Raw genomic sequence first — 22960 nt, forward strand, 5'->3', positions numbered from 1 at the left:
CCGGAGCGACGACTATACCAATAGCACAGGCTGGTTCTCCTCTTCATCATATACTCAGCTCGATCTCACCAGCAACAGGAGCACAACTGAGAAATCTGTTTGCATTGCTTCAGGTGAGAAGCTTAACAAAGAAGCAGAGTCGAAATCTTTTCTTTTTTTTTTTTTTTTTTTTTTTTTATAGATAACAAGGACCCTCAGGGCCATGGAATTTATTATCTACAATCTATGAACAAAATGCCTCAGACACTATCGTCATCAGAGTCGAAATCTTTTTGTTCCCAAAAAAAAAAAAAAAAAAAAAAAAAAAAAAACTGACATGTACCACTTTTCATGTGATTTGGGCTAGACCAATGCTGTGACGCCAAACGAATTTTTAGCACGCGCAAGGCAGCTTTTGGATCCTGCACAGTTTGAGATTTTGGATGGTATTAGGAGGAGGCATGGAGCACGATCATCAATCACAGGAGATGGGTCGCAACAAGTACCCAATGGATCTTCTCCTACAATGGCAGCAAATCAGGCCTCAATTGGCTCTGTTTCTCTTCCTACTCCATCAGCAGCTTCACAAAACTCGCAGATCAGGGCCGGTCAATCGGCTGCGATGGAAAGCTCAGCACCAACTCCTGGTTCAGTTTCGACTGCGGGGATTAGTTTACCATCTACTTCAGCAAGTAATATGAATTTACCGAGTGCTTCACAACAGGCAGTCTCAGGATCTGTCTCTACCAGCCTGCCTCCAACATCAGCTAATGCTCTACTGTCGGCTCCTGTACGCAAGAGGAATACTGATAATGCAAGCACCTCTAGCACGACTTCTGATAGGTACATACTCAATACTACTATTATTACTGTATTATGACTATTACTATTATTACTATTACTATTATTGTTTTCAAGCTTATCTTTCTAACACACAAAGCTTTGGTTTTTTTTTTTTTTTTTTTTTTTTTCTGCATGGATATTGTTCTTGATAAAATAGCAAAATGGCTTCAAAAAGAGTAAAGACAGAGCATCAGAACATTGTGGCAGGAAGCAATGGACCTTCTGCAGCCTCATCGCCCATGTTTCCTTCTACTTCTGGAATTGCCACACCAGCAAGTGCGGCCAGTCCAGGAGTATTTGGTCGTGTATCCCTTCCTGGTCAACAAAAGGCGGCAGCGACAAGTGGAACAGGGGCATTGGGAGCAACAGGAGGCGGAGGTAGTGGCGGTGGTGCAGGGACGTTTGGAGGGGCAAGCAAGTCCTCTACTGGTCAGGGTACGGGTGTTGAGAGAGTCAACTATGATAATATCACGGATGTCATGGGCTATGTGGGTGTTGATTTAAAAGAAGAGTCCGACAATATCATGCGTGATAACGATGGATTCTCAAAGACAAGTGGAGGTGATGGTCAGGATCGGACACGGATTCAGAATTTTGTGAACACCAAGCTTCTGAAAACCATTGTTGATCGTATAGGTAAGAGACAAAAAAAAAAAAAAAAAAAAAAAAAAGACTGCTAACCTGCACTGCGCCGATATATATTTATATGATAGTAATTCTAATCGTTTATATATATTCAACTTTATGTTGCTTTATACAGCGGACTCACATAAGCTAGAAAATGTAGATACGGATGTGATTGCATACTTGGCAATGGCAACACAGGAACGACTCCGAGGTCTTGCAGAACAAATGATTTTGGCTTCGAAACATCGCGGCCGGTCATTAGCCACTGCACCACCACCCATGTATGATGAAGAACACGCCATGTACAAAGTAGCGGTCTCTCAGGATGTCAAGAAGCAGCTCCTGGCAATTGAACGTGTAGAGCGCGAGGAAGAGACTAAACGTAAAGAACAGATAGCAGAACGTGAGAGGAGATTGGCTGCTGGAGAAGACCTGGACGAGAATGGAGAACTCCTCCGTGGAGGAATAGGAGGAGCAGGAGGGGGAGGGGGATCGAGTGTCAAGAAGGGTAAGAAACAGAAGGAAGGTGGACCGGGTGTAAGTGCAAGGAATATGACAGAAGAAGCAAGGAAAAAGGTCGCCAATCAAACAGCATTAGGATTCGCTGGAGGTAGTGGGCGTACATATTCATGGATGATGGGTGGTACTGGAGCTAGCGGTGGAGGGGGAGGTGGCACAGGAGGCTTTGGAAATAGTGGCAATGATGGAGGTGCTGCATCACCGTTGCCGTCTGTTTCAACGCCGGGAGCCTCTGGAGTAGCGGCTAATGCTGGATCGCCTTCAGCGTCAGGAGGCGTTTCTGTAGGAGGTATTGGCAATAGTGGCTCAACCAAACCAAGCCTTTCACGTGGATCTACAACATTGGCAGGTTCTAATGCAGGAGTGAGTGGAATTGGATCATCAAACGCTTTGACATCTGGAGTAGCATCATCTTTGGTGTCAAGAGGTGTAGGAGCAGGAGGTGGGTCCATGATCTTGCCACCTTCAACAGTAGGCCGTTCCTCCAGTCTCTTGCGGGATACAGCACGTAAAGTCAATGTGAAGGATGCGTTATTCTGTCTGGAGCGTGACCGTGGTGGTGGAGGAGGAGAGGGCAGTGGTCAGAGAGTGCTGATTAAAAGTTATGTGAAGTGGCTCAAGTAAAAAACCGCTTAATTTCTGTTCTACTCAATCAGGAAAAACCCCGCTTGGAGAGCAAGTGCTATTATACATTCTTCTACATTTATAAATACTACATGGACTAAATGGGGACGAATGCATGCTTGCTAAATGCAAGACTGTTGAAAAATGTAACATGTAGTTAAAATTTAATCTTTTGGTCGCACACACACTCCGATCACCACAGATAAATGGTTAAGCTTTCGTCAGTTAAGGAGTTGAGTTGATTATTAATGGAGAAAGAGAATATCCGAGAAACGACATTGATGGGGGGCGGGGGAAGGGGGGACAAAAAAGAGTGTTCTTTTTTTTTTTATTTTTTTTTTTTGCCCTTCTTATTCTCCTCCTTTTATCCTTCTCTTGACCAAGACTATTTATTTCCCCTTTCAAACACTTCTCCAATCTTTCTTTCTCCTGTCTATAACTTTTTCTTTTCAAAATTTCAGCTTATTGACCATAATGACTAAGGAAAATATTCTTTTCATGGGCACTGTCCGTCATGCAAAGGCACAGGAAGCTGAACTTGCGGCAAAATACAACATCTATGTAAAAGAGAATTCAAGGCATTTTGTGGCTAATGTCACTAATATCATACATAAGGATAAAAAAGAAAAAGAAAAAAAGAAGAAGAGGATTGATAATCTTTTTTTTTTTTTTTCTTTTTTTTTTCACACGACTATGGGGCAATAATTAGTATGCAGGATCAACTCGGGAACTATTGGAGGAACAACTCAAGAATGCTAAACGCCAGGGTCTCACCTTCAAGGCCCTGTATCGAGGATATGCTTCACATTATGTAATTTGAACAAACGAGTGAGACATCCTTATCCTCATTATTTATTATTATTATTATTTTTTTTTTATTTTTTTTTATTTTTTTTTTAATAGAATTTTATATCATTGACCAACCCCTCTCTTCTTTTTTTTTTTTTTTTTTTTTATTTATTATTATTTTATTATTTACCCTCATAATAGACCCTTGGACGAGTTGATGGACCTTTACTCGGCTTATTTTCCCCTGGCCTTGAATTGATCAGCAGTGTTGGGGCTGGATACGATTTTGTAGATGTAGTTGTGGCCACTCGCAATAAACAATGGGTCACCAACACCCCTGGAGTTGTGGATGATGCCACAGCAGATGCAACAATCCTCTTGATGTTGAGCACCCTTCGTCGTTACTACGAAATCGAGTATGCAATGCGTAACGGTCTGACGCCGACTCAGAAACCCAGGATTGGTCGTGATCCTACAAACATGACTCTCGGCATCGTGGGCTTGGGTGGAATCGGAAAAGCGGTCGCCAAACGTGCGTTGAGCTTGGGGATGAAGGTAATCTACTATAATCGCCGTCCCATCTCCATCCCCTCTTCTCCTTCAGAAAATACAACAGAAAAAGAATATTCTTTCTTGAGAGATGTCGAGTATGTTGCTTCACTGGATCAACTCTTACAGACCGCAGACGTAGTCTCGATTCATGTCCCGCTCTCTCCAGAGACCCATCATCTGTTTGGAAAAGACCAATTTCTCAAGATGAAACAAGGCTCTTACTTGATCAACACATCACGAGGACCCGTTGTGGATGAGGAAGCTTTAGTTCAAGCTTTAGAATCCGGTCATCTGGCCGGTGCAGGCTTAGATGTCTATGAGAACGAACCCAAGGTCCACCCAAAGCTTTTGAAGAACATGAACGTTGCATTGATGCCCCATCTAGGTGCGTTCACTATCGAGACCATCACTAAGATGGAGACCTTAAGCATGAAAAACATCGACCTCTACTTCTCCACAGGATCTTTGCTCACCCCTGTCAATAATTTTAACAAAAAAGGAACACTACCCTAGCTCTTCATTATCTTTACAAACCCAAATAAACAACATCAAGTATTTTAATTGAAGATTTTTATTTCAATGGAGCAAATATCAAAGCTATGGCAAAAAACTTAAAGAAAATACTATCTTCACAATTACTTTTTTTTTTTTTTTTTTTTTTGTTAGTTGCTAATTTGGACTGGCTCATCCTAGGCGCGGTTCTTTGTGCGCAGCAGTGGCATGTGTGTCAGCAGCATTGCTTTTGAAATAGCAACGATAGTAAGTAATAATAACATTAAGAATAAAGAATAAAAAAGAAAAAAAAAAAAAAAAAAAAAAAGTCATGGGTAAGTAACAGACATCCTTAACAGTATGCTAAACCTTAATCACAGTATCACGATAGACAAAAGCACACTTACTTGACGATCATGCCTAGAGGCCGTTTCAGCCCCGTGCCTTGAGCCACCTTTGAAAACTGAATATCGTGCTGATTGGCTGATGGAGTAGTCGTTGCCGTTTTTTGGCCCGGAGCCGCTTTGCTAAACTTGAAGGATGATAAGGCTCCATATGACGACGCCGATGGTGATGGCGGTGATGCTGCTGATGGTGAAGATGCCATGCTATTAGCCAAAAACACATTCCTATTACCATTCGCCGCTGGTGTCTTGAGCGCGCTCATGGTTCCTTGTGTTTTTGTGGAGCTACCTGTTCGCTGCTGCTGTTGCTGCTGCTGTGGGTTTTGAGAATGTCTAGTGTTGATGCTGGATGGGGATGTCGTTGCATGATATGTGACGTTGTTACGAGGTGAAGATGAGGGTGGTGTTGATAATATTGAAGATGATGATGACGACATGGATTTTGTTGCTGCGGCCGTTGTCAAAGACGTTTGCTTGGAAACAAAAGGATTATCATCTTGGTGCACCTGATTATTCTGTCCGCCAGGACCACTATTGGCATTGTTACTGATAGGTGTTGGCATGTTGAACGGTACTGACTTTTGTCCTTGTAGCTGAAACAACTGTGGATTTGTCGATGTTTTCGTCGGCGTTGTCTGCACTAGAGAAGGACTGCTCGTTGACCTATTGAGTGATCCGGAACGCCTCAAAACTGGGGTTCCTGTCGATACTTCACCCGACTTCATTCTGACGGGAGAATCTTCTGGCATGATCTCTGTGGTATCCATTTCAATATCAAAATCCGAAAAGCGAGGACTTTCCGGTTGAGATGCTTTGGTGTCCTCAATATCAGCACCGAAGAACAAATCATCTGAACACAAAAAAAAAAAAAAAAAAAAAAAAAAAAAGAAAAAGAAAAAAGGCACGGCTGCTTTTAGAGATGAAATGAAAATCAACCTGGGCCAGTCAGATTGTTAGTAGAACGCTTAATGCTGCTTACCATCATCTTCAGGCTCAAGCACTGAGTTCGAGCTGTTTTGGTTCGAGGGCATATTCTGGCCACCGAAGTTTGGCGTTGTCATCGCCTCTATAGGTTTGGGCTGATTTAAAGGCACTGTAGCTGATACCCTATTCGGTGGCTGTCCTGTGGATAAAGGATGAGATTGCTTGTTGGTGAATGTAACACTATGATTTGATGTGTTTGGCTGTAAGGTATCTGCTCGTTTATCATATGGTGTGATTGAAGATTTAGCGCTATAAGTTGTTTGTTGATTCCGTTGGTTCTGGTTCTGGTTCTGGTTCTGGTTCTGGTTATAGTTCTGATAAGGCTGTTGCTGCTGTTGCTGCTGTTGTTGTTGATGTTGATTTTGATGTTGTTGCGGCTGATGACTCTGCTGATTTGTATGACCTGTTGGAGACGAAGGTTGTGCCTCAGTTGAATCATTATAAAAGATTTCCTTATCATCAAATCTTGGCTAATGAATATCACAAAAACAAAAAATTCATTTATGCTTCTTTTTTTTTTTTTATACATTTTTACTTTTCAAATAAGAACCCCATGTCAGTTAGATATTAACCTTATCGACTTTTTGCATACTCAGATACTTGCAAAAGTTCTTGTCATATAAGCATGTGCCCAAAACATTGCCAAAAGACGTCAACGCCCGCTTAAGTGCGTCTGTTGTTGCCTCTTTTTTAGCCTACAAAAGATATTGGAGTGTGCCACGTATTTTAATATTAAGCTAGTTACTATCTTTCCAGACATAAAATTTAATGCATTCTGGATTCCTTTGACTTTTTTTTTTTTTTTTTTTTTTTTTTTCTTTAATCTACAAACCTTTTCAAATGAAGATGCTTTGCTTTTCTGATTCTCTGAAGAGCCATATCCAATATCCTAAAAATAAAAAAAAAAAAAAAAAAATTGTTTTGTTAGATAAATTTTTGATAGGGTGATCTGTATGCTGTTTATATTTTTAATAAATCTACCAACCTCGTGAAAAGTTCCGTCCTTGAGCGTAACTCTGACCATGATGGAAACGCCGAGGGATATTCTGCCCTCATGATCAATATCAAGGAAATCTACTGTGACATCAGTGATAGCAGAACTCCATCCATCAAATCCAAAGAGTTTATTGGCCAGATTCTTGATCCTCCAACCCTCAATATAAGTGAGCGTGGACCGGCCAGGACCAGCACGCGTTGAAGCGAATTCGGGACGCAAGTATTTAGGCAGGTCTACACTGAGTCGAGCCTTCTCTTCAGGCGTAAAGTCGATCAACTTTGTAGGGTTTGTTTGCGATAGGCGTGACATGTTGGTTTGAATATCAGCGGTGTCGATGAATGGGTTATTGCTGCTGTTGGTCAGAGATGCAGACGACGAACTGAAGAGATTGGTAGATGTGCCTGGTTCGGCTTTTAAAATCATGGGCACTACGGGAAAGGAGATGTGATTAGAATAAAGTGGGATGCAATTCTTATTGTGGACAATTTGAAGAGGAAAGAAGTACAAAAATATGAATTCTCAAAGATGGTGGAATGTTATTAATGACACAAGGTTTGCTTTTTGGTGGCAACGGAGGGAAACAATTTTTTGCCGCTTTTGGATCGTGCGCGTCGAAGACCGAAAATTGGACTAAGCCACTCACACTATCCATGATTGGCTGAACAGGCACGCTCACTAGAATTTGGCTTTCAGTCATACGCGTCGCGGAGGGATCTTAAAACCGTTTATACCGCCTTACAAGTAGACCAGAAGCGATCACCCCTTAGCAGTCTTCCCCTGTCTCTTGATCGTATCATTTCAAACCATACCACCCAGTGATGCCTTCCCGCCTACCACGCTTCCGAAATACACATAACAGCGCTCTTTTCCCTACAGGTACATTCTCTGTGTCTATGCAAAGAATTGACTGCAAATATCTCCAAACCTACCCTATGAGCTCGTGACGGCATAGCTGAGTACAGAAGAGAAGATTTTCTTTTCTTTCAACTTCCCTTTCTTAAGGCTATTTCAACGCTCTCCATACCCTCAACCATTTCTTTTTTTAAGAAAGTGTGAGTTTGCAGCCTCTTCCTTGTCACATTTTACTTTTCAACAATAGTAACCAGGGAAGATATCCTTTTCATGGATACGCCAACTACCGTTCCCTCGGTGCGAGACATTGTATCATCGCGATGTGACGGCAGGCTAGGACTTCCGTATTGTTGAAGAGAATCATTTGTATCAGTAGTGGTAATACTTCCGTTCCAACAGTGCGTGACAGCAAATGCGCTAAAAGACGAAGATATATTTTGCAAAATCAGATTGATGCCTTTTTTTTTTTTCTTGTGTCGCTCACATGAGCAGCATTTAAAATTGGCACAAAAACTCCCCTCTCTATCTTACTTGCGTTTTCGATAGTCGATGGACTCATCATGTCCACACGGCACACTGCCACCAGCATGGATAACAATAAACACCCAGTTAAGTACGAAAAGCAGGACGAAGATTATCAAATGGTAGAGAAAATGAGAGGAAAGACTTTATATGCGTGGGAGGTAAGGAAAGTCCAATGGATAATCAAGTATTTCGCAATGATACCGTTTTCTTTTTTTCTTTTTTTCTTTTTTTCCCCATTTTTTGAGCATCAATTTTTGCTGGTATTTAGAGATTTACTATGGGTCAAGATAAACGAGATATCAAGTCCATTTTAGAATTTTTTCAGAAAATTGTTATTTCATATGATATCAATCTTGCTGATATTGATGAAGAAGGCAAATATACGCCTGGAGGTTCGGAACGCTATTTGGAGCCTGTGCTGGAGCATCTGCTAAAGAAAGACCCAGGGATACCATCTCTCGAGCGACATCCATCGGTATCGTCAAGGACAAGCCAACGGATCTTTTATTGCCCAAGGCAATGCAGCAAGGCGCCGTATCTGCTCCATTAAATGTTAAGCAACGTGATGGCCAGCTTGTGTCCTCATTAGATGCTCCTGGAAACCAGTACATGCATTCTCCACCCTCCTCAGAAAACCTGCATACAACTTCGTTGCCATCGGTATTTCACAACTATATACAACTTGTACCTGTCGAAGCGCCATATTGGGCTTCCCAGTCATCATCTGTTTTATTCCACTCTGCTACTGCTTTTGTTGTCATGACTGCTCCACAGCAGTGTATTCGGAGACCCCCTTCACCTCAAAAAGGCCTCCCAGACCACTTTCCTGTGAAATGAGAGTCGGCTACGAATGAGGAGAGTGAAATCGATTACCTCCAAGGGTCGGGTCTCAAGTCCTCCACAGAAGCTCCGCCCAGATGCAATACCGACAGCAATTTAATATAGCAAGTAAAGAAGCGCCAGAGAGGGCAACACTAAGAAGATCTAGAGATAAGAGCTCGCTTGGATATTGAACTTTTTTTGCGACAACTTGCTTTTAGACTCTTGGACTCCAACACAAGGTATTGAAAGGTTACTAACGGATTTTTATGAGACCAACCTACTTTTTCAAGCATGTTTTCAACCTAAAGCAGCAATTAAAATTATTGCGAACGATCTGAATATGGGAGCGAGAAACATCTGCGCGTTGTTGCCCTCTTATAAATGTGACCTATCATCATTATGTGTGACGGTCGATAACTTGGCCTGAGTGTTTAGCTCGTCTTTGCCAATTTCTGCCAAGTGCTTTGCAATATTGGCTTGCGCTACGGATGAAGATGTATTTTGACAGATGAAATACTGATGAAACTCAAACTAGAGGAGGCAGAGATACTGATGGAGGTACGAACATCAGGAGTAGCAACAAGAAAGACGTGCTTTGCCTCTCTCTTGGCGACGGTGGCGTTGTGATTTTGCCATAGCGAGCACCATAATTGAAATCATATGTCGAGCCTCGTACGGATTAGCTTGGAAGGAGCTGTCTATGAGCGCGTTTTATTCCACGAAGAGAGCCTAATACGAGCATTGGACAATCGATCGACTATTAATGATTGATCAATAATATGCCATTCCTGGGTTGTGAAAACTAAGGTGATATGACAGGGTAAATGAAAGTGATATGCAATATGGATGTGTGGCGAATAAGGAGAGGGCACTCAACTCAAATCAAATCCAATCTCAATCTTCTTCAATCTCCCGCCAAAAAAAAAAAAAAAAAAAAAAAAAAAAGCTTATGGTCCGAGACCACCCCCCTACAAACTTTTCCACTTCAACAGACTCATGCCCAGTGAAGTGGAAATAAATAGAGTATTTTTTTTTTTTTCATTCTTTTCGAAATCAATGTTCATTGCTTCTACCTCAGTCTAAACTACACTAATCTCATTTCTAAATCGGACTCGTTTATTTTTATTATTTTCTTCTTCCTTTGACGTACCTTCTGTTAAAATCTAACTAACATTACACTGCATTACACTACACATCAAGCTAACTGAATAACATTACACAGCTCGGGCCTTTATTTTTAATGAAGACCACTTGATTATTTAGCCCACAACAGTTAATGGTGTGTAATTGAATGTGTATAAACCATGGCTGTAGTGTGTGAATAGTTCGTCTGAATGTGTGTGTTACATGTGTGTAATGGTGCACCCTCAACAAAAGCAACAAAAGCAACAAAGCACAACAAAGCAACAAAGCAACAAACAGTGGCATACCGTCAAACGTTTTTTTCGGCCGTGTCTTATCTGTCTCACCTCGTGGCATCAACATTTTATTTTTCCCTCTCCTCTCTTCTCTCTCTCTTAACATGCACTCTGCCCTTTTCTTTTTTCTTTTTTCTTTTTTCGTTTTTTCGACTTGACCCTGTTGATTGAGCTTTTTTTTTTTTTTTTTTTTTTTCCTCCACTTCTAATTGACATTCATTCTTTTTACTTTTTCATTCTTCCTCTCTTCTCTCTCTTTGTCTCTCTTAAACAGGCACTTATTTAATAATTTATTCAACCTAACCCAACCTAACCTTCTCGCTGACATTCTAAAACTCGCCGATTTACGAGCCAACGGAAAAAAAAAAAAAAAAAAAAAACTCTCTCAACCATGCCCGAGACTGTATGGGCAATTCACAACTTTGAGGCTGAGGCGGAGGATGAGATCTCATTTCAGATTGGTGAACCCATCATTGTCCTTCATAGAGATGAACTTTATCAGGATGGTTGGTGGGAGGTAAGTAAATTAACATTAATAATTATAATAATAATACGTTTTAAACGATAAAAAAAAAAAAAAAAAAAAAAAAAAAAGCGCAACTTTTCTGGTTCGCAAAAGGGTATGGAAGCTGACTGGCCTTCGAGTATAGCATCACCAAGCAGAAAAAAAAAACTATATCAACTTCTTTTCATTTTACAGCTCATTGTCAGCATGCTTTATCTGTGCACTCACCCAACGCACTATCAACGCTCATTGACATGTCATCAATGAGCCAGAAGTGTGGAGACTTCTCTCTTCTGACAAAAGGCTTTTTTTTTCTGGGAATGGAAAGATATTTTAAAAATGAAAGCACGGATTCGTGCAATAATGAATTTCTGCGACAATTCCCCGACCTAAAAATATGGCCGAACGTCCATTTGTTGCCACTAAGACATGTGGCGATGATCATTTGCTTACGCGCCAAGGAAGCATATGCTCATACTTGAGAATAGCATGCGATTTCTTTATTCAAATGCCCCGCTCTTAAAGATTATCTGTAATATTAACCAATCTTGCTAATATTTCTACTTCCCTTTTTGTTTTTGTTTTTGTTTTTGTTTTTTGTTTTTTTTTAATGACATTCATTCGCTCTTTCCTACACAGGGTACCAACGTCCGTGGTGAAACTGGTCTCTTTCCTCAAAATTACACAACACAGAGTAAGTCCACTCTTGAGGAGTTCTTGCGCATCTCTCTCTATGTGCTTGAGAAGCATGGATGACCGATTTGTCGCTACCATTGCACGAGGAATGAAACAAAAAATGGATGGAGGGAAGGATAAAAAAGGGCATAAAAAAAAAAAAAAAAAAAAAAAAAGGGCAAACAATGTTGTACGACAGTAAAATAAAGGATTAAGAAAGGAAACATTCGGTGCCTAGAATGGGAAACGGCTAACGATGCGCCAATGGTAGCAACAGGCGCTAGGGAGATGAGACGATGAATGTGATCTTGCCAATTAACATAAGAGATAAAGAAACCAAGGGAAAGAGAGTGATTGACAAGGGAAGAGTGGGCATAGAGCAAACGGAGGAGCCCTCTTTGTTCTCTTGTAATCCTTCTCCCTTACATTTACTCAACATTCTGTACAACACCCTATGCTCTTGCTCATTCACTGCTCTTGTGCGTGCTTACAATAGTCAGCATGTGGACGATGCTAAAGGGAGGGGTGCAAGGAGCTATTATGACACGGGTTATTATATAAATATGAGCCTTTTTTTTTTTTTTTTTTTTTTTTTTTTACGTGAGCACAACGCCTAACTTTTGATATACTCATCTTGTCTTCGCCATAAACTCTAGATCCACCAGAGAAACCTCTCCCCGAAGCCCCGTCAAGCGATTCAAACGCTTATGGAAGTAATACTAACTCTGGAGTCGGTAGCAATGACTATAATGGCAATGGGAATAGCAGGAACAATAACCAAAATTATGCAAGCAATATCACCAATAATAGCAGCAGCATGGGCCATACAACAGACAACCTTAATAACAATCACAATAACAGCAACATCCGTACACATGAAAGTCAAACCAACTCTAATGTTAGGATGCTTGCACAACAGAGTCAAAGCAACTACAACAACACCCCCAGTAATGGAAATAACATGTATATTCAACAGAACCCAGTGATTGCAAGCCCATCCGTTGACTCCACACGAGGTGGATCTCTCAGTGGTGGATCGATTAATGGTGCTCCAACAAGCAAAATCATTGCTCAGAACGTTGAGGAGAGCTTGTCTGACCCACAATTGGCTGGTCATCCATCAACTTGGTCTATTGATCAAGTAGCTCACTGGTTACGTTGTTGTGGATTCGGTACAGTTGTGTCCAGTTTCATAGGTAAATATATACCAATTGGAATGAAATTTACTACTAACGAGTTCAGTACGACGTAGATAATGAAGGAGTAAGATAGAGCTCATAAATAATGGACTTGTTATTTTCATCCCACGCAACATAGATAACGAGATTTCGGGTGCCATTCTGTTGGAGCTTAATCTGAACAACCTGAAAGAATTGGATATCACTTCATTCGGAAAACGATTCAACATCATAAATGCCATCACATCGTTGAAACAGTTGACAAAGAGCAATCTTGACTCCAAAAACTCTTATGGTGGTCTATCCAACATGTCATCCATGTACAGTGTTGGTAGCCCCGGCGGCCCAAATATCCCTCCCCGCATGACATCTGCTCCTATCAACGTTCCTGCCAATGGTGTAAACTTGCCTGAGCCGCGTGCTTCTTACGACTCAAGGGGTGACTACCTGCGTGACTCTCGGCACAAAGATCTTAGTGATCCTCGGAATGCACCTCTACCACCAGGCCCATCTCATAATGCGCGACTTTACCAGCAGATCCATGCTCAGAATCTGGCTTCATCATCACAGCAACCTCTACAAACACTTCCACAACAACAACAGTTTTCAGACTATGACATTCAGGCAGGCCAACCTCAAAATCGATCTGCTGCCAATCTTGCACGCTCTGATACTTTGGGGTCCGTTATGAGCGGTGCCAGCATCGGAGACTATGGCTCGCCGACTTTAGTCGATGCACCTAGTCTGAATGGCCAACGTCAGAGCGCAACATCTGCCTTCTCTTCAAACCCGAATCTCCATCGTAGCAATAACCCCTGGGATCGCCATGCTTCTCGCGCACCTCAGCCACAGATGCCCAGCCCTGTAGCATCGCAGCCACGAGGCGCTCTATCAACCGATTTTGACAATATGGGATATGGTCAACAGCAATCGCCCCAGCCACAGCTTCCAATGGACCACTACCCACGGCCAATGGAAGTAAGTAGAAATGCACCAGGCAGCCCCGAAGTGCTTCGTCCCGATCCATACTCAAACTCGATGATGTATGAGCAGCCCACCCCCAAGCCTCGCAAATTTCATAATCCAGACACAACAAACCGTCCCCAAAACGGTAAAGCAGATCCTTCAGATAAGGTTGTACCCTTAGAGCTGATTGGTAGGCCAGATTATGCAGGTTGGCTCAAGAAACGTGGCGATACCTATCGGACCTGGAAGAGCCGTTGGTTCATGTTGAAGGGAGTGACACTGTACTACATGAACTCACCTAAGGATAGTGCTAGCAAAGATTACATCAACTTGGTTGGATACAAGATTATTCAGGATGAGAACATTTATGCAGGCAAGTACTGCTTCAAGGCTGTCCATGAGGACCTCCGGAACTTTTACTTCTATACAGATAGCGAGAGTGACATGAAAGGATGGCTCAAGGCTCTGATGAAGGTCACGATTGGACGGGACCCTACTGCACCAGTGATCTCCTCCAGTAACATCCCTACAATTCCTTTGCATGTGGCTCGAAAATTGGCTCCTCGTCCTCCCTCTCCTTCGAGGCGTGTAAATCGTAATCTTGGGGCTAATGGGCAGCCGATTCATTCTCAGCAGCTGCAAAAATTACAATATGATCAAGGTTTTCAACAACAGAAGCAGCTATTGCAACAGCAGATGCAACAGTTGCAGCAGTCCTCTCAGCCTCAGCCCAGGTCGTCCCATCAGCAGCAGCAGTTGTTGGACTATGATGACCATGATTCAGATGGTGAGGGTTACCATCCTAATGACTATAGCAACAACCATCCCGGTAATATTCCTCAAAAGAATGGTGATGAGAAACGTATTGCTGAGCATCCTGAAAGCCCCGTCTTGCAAAGTCTTTCAGTAGATCAGCAGCGCCATAGCTTTGTGCACTCAGACCAACGGGATGGGGACGATGATCCATGGAGAGATGAGGATGGCGAAGGATTTGGGCATCAACAAAAGCAACAACAGCAGCAGCAGCAGCAACAGCAGCAGGAGTTGAAATATTTGCGTCCTGATAGCGAGTTGGACTCGTTCCGACAGCCTAAAGATGTGTCGCAACCAAAGATACAAGAGCAAGAACCTCTTCCCATAAATACTCGTTGGACTCAGGAGCAATATGTCGAGTGGATAAACCGCCATCTGCCTAGTACTGTGGAGCCAGTCTCAGACATGACTCAATCTCTTCGGTCGGGCGTAGTCCTTGTACGCCTGATCGAACAACTCTCAGGGGAAACAGTTGATAAGAGAGTCCCTAATGCGACCTACACGTTACAGATGCTGGAGAATTTATTGACGGCATTCAAGTTTATGGATCGCGTCGGGGTTTCAACCGACGGATATACTGTTAAGGATGTTTTTAACGGCAATGAAGAGAAGATTGCATTTATGTTTGAGGCTATTCGAGCCAGATTCCCAGAGAATACTCCATCTGGCCCTAATCCAACTGGTACGAATAGCAATGCCAGCGCCTCATCTGTATCCACTTTGCATCAGCAGCAGCAGCAGCTCTCAGCATCTAGTTCACTCTCGACATTGAATGCCTCAGTGGCCCCCGCATCATCACTTCCACCTCTGCCTAATGGGCCAAGTAAAGGATCTCCTGTCCCAAAGATGAACGGTCGTGCGAGCCCTGCTGTGATGAACAACAACTCTGGTCGATCTCCTTTGATTGGCAATGCTAATACTCCGCGAATGCAAATTCAGCATATTGGAGACGAATCTGAGTATGAGGCCCTGTACGATGAAGCAGCTCGTAGCACCATCTCTTAAAGGAAGACGCAAAGAAAAACCGTAATGGGCCTCTTTCTCACATCCACATTTATTTACACAGACCTTTACATTCACATATTTATTGTTTATTTCCCTTCACGCACACATTTACATGTGTCAACAAAAAAAAAAAAAAAAGAAAAGTAATATTAATATTAACTAATAAGCACAAAAAGTAAATAGATAATATAATAATAAAATAATAATGATAAGGACAATGCATTTATTTTTTTATTTTACTTTTTTGATCCTATTACGTTCGATTTTTATAACAACATTTGTTTCTTTGTTTCTTTCTAATATCCTCCAAATCCGCTCATTCCAGTCTGTTGAGGCATCATCATTCCCATGCCTATACCAGTCTGCTGAGGCATCAATCCTGTAGGACCTGCAGTAATCATCCTAGCGGTGCCTAGTCCGCCTGGCCCTAAAATAGGAGTGTTCTCTGCATTACTCCTTGCCTTGGCCTCCTTGGCCAATTCCTCTTCATGAGCCTTCTCCAACTTGTCAACTTTGTTGACATACTCTCGAGTAAACTGAACCATATAAGGCATAGCAAAATCAGTCAAGCCGTGTCTCCAAGCCAACTCCAAGACCACATCAGGACGCACAAGATCGTAACAAATATACAAGCAAGCTGCAAAGCATTCCTTGTTGCCACTTTCCACAAAGTACTGCAACAATTCTTCTGCAACAGCTGTATCATTCGATTCTGCAGCAGTCTCCATCGCATCTTTATAAAGTCGATCCTGCTTTGACAAAGTCATGGACTGGCGCCATCTCTTGTTACGCTTATACAAGTGAGCTGCAATCCTCCTGAACTCAAGCAGCTCATGACCCTCCAATCGTTGTGCCAGTGCAATGTTATCAAAGTTGTTGTTCGTATCAACCGACTTGCGAAGTCGTTCATAATCCTCTTCCTCAATCAACAAATCGTGGTATGCACTGTTGACCACCTGACTGTTGACAGTAGCCTGAACAGAGACCAAATACTCTCGAATCAATGGCAAGTTGTCAGACTTTTGGAACATCTGAATGACTCGGTTATGATCAATTCTAGGAATCATTACTGCCAACAGCTCATTCAACAACATAGGCTGCTCATCCAGATAGAAGCGCAATGCCTTGTAATAAATCTCCAGATTTGATACCTTCACTACCACCTCCTTGAACGCTCCGTGCTCCCATGCGTCCGCTGCATGCTTCATCATTGTAATTGCTGCATTGTCGTACTCGTCATAGTGAACATACAAGAAGACCAGCTCGGTCCACAGATGAGCTTCCTCACAAGCTCTGATGACCTTGGGAATGTTGATACGAGACCAAAAGATCTTGAGGTGCTCCATCATTCGCTCAGGCTTATAGCGCGCATAAAGGATTGCCAATTCTGTAAACATACCCATGTGAGCACGCTCCAATCCCAGACCAGCCTCCAACAATGCCATTAACGCATCAAAGTAGCCCTGATGCTCGTACAAGCGAATCAAGTCCTCCAGTTCTTCTGGGTGAACAACTAACGACAGACCGCAGACCTGGGCTAACCGAAACTCCTTGCGCTCAATACATGCTGCATGAACATCCTTCCAAACCTTAGTGCTGTTGGCCTTGCGAGCCCCATCAACAGCGGCTTGGTATTCTCCCAAGTGCACCAAAGTGGTCGAGAGACGAGCCCAGTTCGAAATGCTAGAGTACAAGATCTTGGCGGGACCATACATCTTTTCTTCGTAGCACCGATCTCCAATCTCCTGAACCTGAGCAACATGGGGTCCGTTCAGCAACTCCTCCATATCCGCAATGCGACCAGTCTTTGCAAATGCAAACAAAAGCTCACTCTCAATCAGAGGCTCTCGAGATAGTTTCCTTGCCATCTGGAGATATCGAACCAGATCCTCATACTTGTCTGCCCTTGAAGCCAACGTAATGACCTCCGCATGGTTGGTTGGGTCATTAGCACGGATGTAAGAGTCGATCGCTTCCTTGATACGCATACCATCTAGCTGTGCCTTTCCAAGTCGGCTCCATACCTCAGGGACATCAGTCTTTTCTGCATATTCGTATGCTCGATCAATGCTTCCGATATGCTCAATCAATACATTGATCGCACTGGCATGGACATTATGCTTTTTGTAGATCACGAATGCTTCCTCATACAATCCACCTCGGATCGCATGCTCTGCAATATCGGGTGCATCAAAATTGTCAAGTCGGTTGATAAAGTCCATGACCTTGCCCTTTTCGGCCTGGATTGCTGTCAGAATCAATAGGTTTTGAAGGTTGCGGTTATCACTGAATGCAGAGCTTTCGAGAATAATCTTCTCCAGCAACTCAATCAGCTCGTTAGGAAGGTATGCAGCCATAAACGCCTTGACAGTAATCGAGACATCTTCAGGATCCTGAGTCTCTGGAAGTGCAGTGGCGACAATTTGATCAATCAAGGCACGACGACTAGGGTTGTCATTGCTAAGAACATGAGCCCAAAGATTTTGGTCGCGACGCTTGACAAGGTAGCGAGCCTGATGCTTAAACATCGAGTTGTTGTTGGTGATCTCAATCAATTCAATATCACATTGACCTCTCTCATATGCAATGAACGCAAGGTAAGGATCACGCTTCTCACAGTATTTTCCAATCGTTCGCGAATCGTAGTACTAATATTTTTGTTGAAAAAAGAAAGAAAAAAGATCAGTATGAGAGGCAACATTGTATAATTTGTGGAACAATGACATTATAAACAATGCATCTTCTTACAGCATTATTCCTGAGGAAAGGTTCTGGATTGTTATTGCTGTCAATATAAATCTTGGCAATAGCATTATAAACCTCTGGATCCTGGCTACCCTCGTTGACCTTGGCCTCAAGCCAGGGCAAGAGCAACTTCAGACGATTACGCTTTTCAGTCTGATCCACTAACTCGGCAACAGGCATATTGCCACGAACGGACATCAGCAAGCTCTTGATCACATTCTCGTCACACCCAACATCCAGCAATGCACCAATGACGGCTGGAGTCCTGGAGGGATTAACCTTCTGAACGTATGTTTCAATGTACTTTGAGAGATTATTGTGATACAAATACAACACTAAATCATGGACAAAGTCGAAGCGATCGCAGACAATGATCAAAGGCAGCTGGTCTGACAACTGAGCGTCCTTGAGGAAGTTCTTCACTCTTTCGGGATTGAAGTAGTTGTTCTCACGACAAATGCGTTCGACCTCCTTGATTTGACCAGTTCTACTGGCAGCCTCAATGTACTTGTAAACCACCTCAGGATCTTGACTCAAGTTAACAATGGAACCAAGGTAATGATAGAGACCTTCAAATGTCTTGTACGACTCGAATAATTCAATGAGCTTGTTAGTACCAAGTTGATCGGAATACTTGGTGGCAACCTGAACCACAAGCTGAAGGTTCTGTCTCATGTTGACATTCAACATCTCACGCAAGCATTCCATTGAGTGTTCAACTGACAAACGGCCAAAATACGACACTACCCAATCGGGAGTCAAGAGATGCGTATGGACTAGAACACGCTTAATGTCCGAGATCTCGGTGTAGTGCTCCAATGCTCTCTGATAAAGACCAGCCTTCTCGCACATGGAAGCAACGGATGCTCGGTCATAGTGTGTGAACATCTCGTTGCCCAAGATGGCATCAGCAACTTGTGGGGCTTGCATCAGGTTCATCTCTAGCAAGCGCGTTTGGAGGTGAGCGTGCTGGGGCAAGTTGTCCTTGAGCGCCTCCAAGAGGAAGGCAGTGGCCTGCTGGACCATGCTTTGCGACATGAATACATCGACAATCTTCTCCAAGTCAACAAGAGGCCCATCCTTGTTCGTGGCCAAGAGCGTTGCAAACTGCGTGCCATTCTCGGGATCCATACGCATGATATGCTGAAGTAGAACAGGGTAATCAGGGGTATAGCCGACTTTTTCGGCATAAAGAATGATCTTGGGGTATTGCTTTGTCTCTGCAAAACAGGCGATGACCTTGTTAGGCACATTGGCACGCAAATACACTGAGAGAGCAAGCGTTGTGTCATGTTGTTTGACAATATCTCCAAGTTCCTCACTACATTCCAGCTTATCCTCTTTCAGCCACTTCTCCAACAGCTGCTTACGACCCTGAGCGAGCACAGGCTTTGCTAGTTCTAAAGATTCGTATTTGTTGAGCTCACCCTTCTCCAAAAGGATACCAAAGTATTGAAGAATTGGAGGCACTCCACCAGGGACAGACAAGTGCTTAAACCTCTCAATAGTCTCAGATGTACGCAAAATACCCTATGTTTCAGGAATAATAGGAAGAAAGTAATGAGAAATTGAAATTGTAGGATGCCAAAAAAAACTTTTTTTTTTCTTTTTTTCCTATCGCCACCTACCCTTGGTGAATTTGCAGCCATTTTAGCAGCTGAGGCATAGTCACCAGACTGGAAGAGCTGTTGGAAACGTTGCCTATAAAGATCGTCTGCGCCAGGCAAACCACTGCGGGAGGCAATTTTGAGAGCCAGCTCAGCGTTACCTAGCGTTTGGACAATATAAGGAACCAGGTTGTCCTCATCGACGCTTACAGAGAGTACTTGACCTTTGCGGTTGACACCAATAACTCCGCTGGTACTCTCATGCTCCGCTGTCACAAAGATAGTCTCTCCACTGATACGGTTCATATAAATACATGTGCCCGTTTCAAGATCATAGAGGTGAATGAACCCGAATTTGGTGACAAGGAAGATAATGCCATATTTTTGGCTGATCTGCATTGCAACTGGGAAATCAGCACTTGCTTCTGGGGGAAAGTAGACATCAACAGCTTTTTTAGCAAACGCTGGATTGCCTTCCTTGTGATCGACCTCTACGATATGAAGCTAAAAGATATATTTAATTATAAGGCAAAAAAAAAAAAAAGTTGTTATTTTGATGTTTCCATTAATTTTGGTCCAACATCATTTTGAAAAAGAAGTAAAATCAGTACCTTGGCGCCAGTAGCAGAGCGGACAGCAAAAGAGAACAACTTGGTCGGTGAGTTGCTACCGTCCAACTTGAGTTCGGCGAAAGCAGCAACGTGACCCTCAATGGTCTGACTAACTCCACGTTCTTTCGAATAAAGCTGCATAGCACCTACAACACGACCAGCCTAGAAGAAATAAAAATAAATATAAAAAAACACAGCTAGGTTAACGTAATTGGTTTTGATGTTTCCTTCCTACTCAATATTTTTCATTTCAGCTTGATCGATTCTTCTAAATTCTCACAAAAAGAGTGTGTGAAATACCAAACTCCATAATCATTTTGAAGATTAGAAAAACTCACCTGGGACGAAATGCCAACAAGAACCATCCACTTCCCATCCGAGTTAACTCGGTAATTGAGGATCTGATTTCCATTCAAATTAGGCTGACGATCGAAGACCTTGATGGGTGGTTGTGACTCATCCTCCATGGACCAGTGATAGACTGAATGAACAGTGACAAGAGCCAGCGCTTTTGGAGAAATCCACTTCCAGAACTGGACCTCTTCATCCATTAAGTGCGACTTTACTTTGCTCCCCATTTCAAGGTTGAAAATCTGGAGTTGTTTTTGGGCTACAATACAAAATAATTTTGATTTTTTTGTTTGTTTGTTAGATTGAGGGCGGCTGAACCGATTCTGCAACGTGGCAATGGAATTATATAGCGATGATAAATGTTGATTTTTTTTTTAAAAAAAAAAAAAGGCATTGTGGGGTAGGCACCACTTTTCTTGGATTGCTTTTATTTTAGACATCGATAATGTACCTTTGAGCGCGATGACCTTGCTAACTGGATTCATGATAGCTGAATCAGCAGTGATAGGACGACGGAGCACATTGTTAGGGTCGTTCAAGTCAATGATAAGGACCATGTTCCGCTCGCCTGTCGTATCGCGTACGCAGATGAACCTGTCAGATTCTAGTGTGAGTGTGTTAAAAGCAATGCTGGCTGCATTGACGCCCAAATTTTGAAGCTACGACGCCATGTTGGAAGAAAGGAAAAGAAAAAAAAGGACAGAATAGGAAATTAGGAAATTAGGAAATTAGGAATTTATAGATGCGAATTGTGTCAATAGACATTCCTTCATCCAATCAAGAGAGCCACCTCATTGACTTTTATTCATGATTGCGTGCGATGAAGCAACAAAGAAATATATGGTTTGATGGTAAAAAAAAAAGTGATTTTTACCTGGACATGCTCTTGAAAGCGGATGGGCAGTGCTTCTGCCATGGTGGTAAGAATGTGTGTGTGTGTTTGTTATTAGCACTGATTAGCCTGCTTTTTGACCTTTTTATCTATCTATTCTTCTACAAGGCTGAAGTGACCAAGCGAGTCGTTGCTCGTTATGTATAGGAGTGGGCGTACGAAGATGAGGCGAGAGATGACGGGGAAACAAGAAAAAGCACTGCTGGTAGAAAAAGGGAGATGATGGGAAGGATGGAAGAATAGTTGAATGGAGTATTTAAATACACACGCCCCGATGTAAGTTCTTACGCGACTGCTCCTGTTCCAATTGTTCCTTTGGAGAATTTCAGTTTTCGAAGATGGGCATGCACGTGACAAATTGCGCATAGCCAAGCCACAGCACAGATAACATTTCAAAGGCAAAGCACTGTTTGTTCCCTGCACTTAAACTTTGCTGATCAAAATCATCTAGAGGCGAAGAATCGGAACATTTCATTTCTTCGTATCAACATTCCCCCATTTAAGCATGCCTCGCCACTACGATCTCTGCGCCCGTGTGCAAAATGGATTTCGTGCTCGCCTTCGTAAAATCGCTGTTCCGGATACAAAAATGAACTTGGCGATCGCCAATGTGCTTTACAAGGAAGGTTTCATTGCTGGTGTTGCCCGTGGTGACCATACTCAACCCGATACTACCTATGTCCCTACGACCCCTGATAACATCGCCACGCGTCGTTTGTGGCTCGAACTCAAGTATGTCAATGATGAACCTGTTCTCAAGAAGATGACCGCTGTCAGCAAACCATCCAAGAAGGTTGTTATGAAGGTTCAGGAACTTCAGAATTTGGCTGCCGGAAACCGCTCACAATTCATCAAGGGCCTTCAACCAGGAGAAATCGCTATCCTCACCACGAACTACGGCGTCTTGGAGCTTAGGGATGCTTTGGAAAAGGGCGCAGGAGGTGAAGTCTTGTGCAGAGCTATTTAAGCCAGTCAAAATAAAAAAAAACTGAGCAGAAGGAGCGGAGCGAATATAAAAAATAAAAAATAATAAAAAAAGGAAAAGGGGGTGGGGAGGAGACATGGGGGTTGTGAGGAAAGCTGAGCCGTTAGACATGTATATTATACACAATAAATTAACTCATTGCATTACATCTTTATATCTTTCTGTTTCATTGTATTGACAACTCGATAACTTGATCTGAT

General features: G+C 42.6%; 8 protein-coding genes across 8 annotated transcripts; 5 read left to right on the plus strand and 3 right to left on the minus strand.

The window, feature by feature from the left end:
* The first annotated feature begins 280 nt into the window (after positions 1 to 280).
* BCR41DRAFT_34109 (transcription initiation factor TFIID component TAF4 family-domain-containing protein) lies at positions 281 to 2883 on the plus strand. Its single transcript, XM_022022228.1, has 3 exons — positions 281 to 822; positions 980 to 1458; positions 1583 to 2883. The coding sequence occupies exons 1-3, from the start codon at positions 506 to 508 to the stop codon at positions 2590 to 2592; spliced, it is 1806 nt and encodes a 601-aa protein (XP_021882573.1). The 5' UTR covers positions 281 to 505; the 3' UTR covers positions 2593 to 2883.
* A 54-nt stretch (positions 2884 to 2937) lies between these two features.
* BCR41DRAFT_421145 (glyoxylate reductase) lies at positions 2938 to 4487 on the plus strand. The gene is made up of 3 exons (XM_022029988.1): positions 2938 to 3153; positions 3302 to 3403; positions 3583 to 4487. The coding sequence occupies exons 1-3, from the start codon at positions 3067 to 3069 to the stop codon at positions 4444 to 4446; spliced, it is 1053 nt and encodes a 350-aa protein (XP_021882574.1). The 5' UTR covers positions 2938 to 3066; the 3' UTR covers positions 4447 to 4487.
* A 275-nt stretch (positions 4488 to 4762) lies between these two features.
* On the minus strand, positions 4763 to 6331 carry BCR41DRAFT_34136 (hypothetical protein). The gene is made up of 2 exons (XM_022022236.1): positions 5809 to 6331; positions 4763 to 5679 (listed from the first exon to the last, which is right to left on the minus strand). Exons 1-2 carry the CDS (start codon positions 5888 to 5890, stop codon positions 4829 to 4831), a joined length of 933 nt encoding a protein of 310 aa, XP_021882575.1. The 5' UTR covers positions 5891 to 6331; the 3' UTR covers positions 4763 to 4828.
* A 42-nt stretch (positions 6332 to 6373) lies between these two features.
* BCR41DRAFT_303659 (Rad52/22 double-strand break repair protein) lies at positions 6374 to 7119 on the minus strand (the record flags this gene model as incomplete). Its single annotated transcript, XM_022020726.1, has 3 exons — positions 6374 to 6508; positions 6646 to 6702; positions 6799 to 7119. 3 exons carry the CDS (start codon positions 7117 to 7119, stop codon positions 6374 to 6376), a joined length of 513 nt encoding a protein of 170 aa, XP_021882576.1.
* A 1103-nt stretch (positions 7120 to 8222) lies between these two features.
* Positions 8223 to 9024, plus strand: BCR41DRAFT_369716 (hypothetical protein; the record flags this gene model as incomplete). Its single annotated transcript, XM_022026480.1, has 3 exons — positions 8223 to 8345; positions 8456 to 8579; positions 8600 to 9024. 3 exons carry the CDS (start codon positions 8223 to 8225, stop codon positions 9022 to 9024), a joined length of 672 nt encoding a protein of 223 aa, XP_021882577.1.
* A 1786-nt stretch (positions 9025 to 10810) lies between these two features.
* Positions 10811 to 15673, plus strand: BCR41DRAFT_321096 (hypothetical protein). Its single transcript, XM_022021425.1, has 4 exons — positions 10811 to 10944; positions 11572 to 11626; positions 12264 to 12803; positions 12925 to 15673. The coding sequence occupies exons 1-4, from the start codon at positions 10819 to 10821 to the stop codon at positions 15567 to 15569; spliced, it is 3366 nt and encodes a 1121-aa protein (XP_021882578.1). The 5' UTR covers positions 10811 to 10818; the 3' UTR covers positions 15570 to 15673.
* A 192-nt stretch (positions 15674 to 15865) lies between these two features.
* On the minus strand, positions 15866 to 21799 carry BCR41DRAFT_395054 (hypothetical protein; the record flags this gene model as incomplete). The annotated part of the gene is made up of 7 exons (XM_022028694.1): positions 15866 to 18217; positions 18318 to 19844; positions 19943 to 20425; positions 20533 to 20694; positions 20871 to 21142; positions 21335 to 21542; positions 21758 to 21799. The coding sequence occupies 7 exons, from the start codon at positions 21797 to 21799 to the stop codon at positions 15866 to 15868; spliced, it is 5046 nt and encodes a 1681-aa protein (XP_021882579.1).
* A 402-nt stretch (positions 21800 to 22201) lies between these two features.
* Positions 22202 to 22901, plus strand: BCR41DRAFT_351163 (30S ribosomal protein S8). The gene has a single exon (XM_022023753.1). The coding sequence runs from the start codon at positions 22281 to 22283 to the stop codon at positions 22740 to 22742; it is 462 nt and encodes a 153-aa protein (XP_021882580.1). The 5' UTR covers positions 22202 to 22280; the 3' UTR covers positions 22743 to 22901.
* Positions 22902 to 22960: the final 59 nt, after the last annotated feature.

This window comes from Lobosporangium transversale (genome assembly GCF_002105155.1).
Source record: "Lobosporangium transversale strain NRRL 3116 chromosome Unknown BCR41scaffold_13, whole genome shotgun sequence".
Taxonomy (NCBI): Eukaryota; Fungi; Mortierellomycota; class Mortierellomycetes; order Mortierellales; family Mortierellaceae; genus Lobosporangium; species Lobosporangium transversale.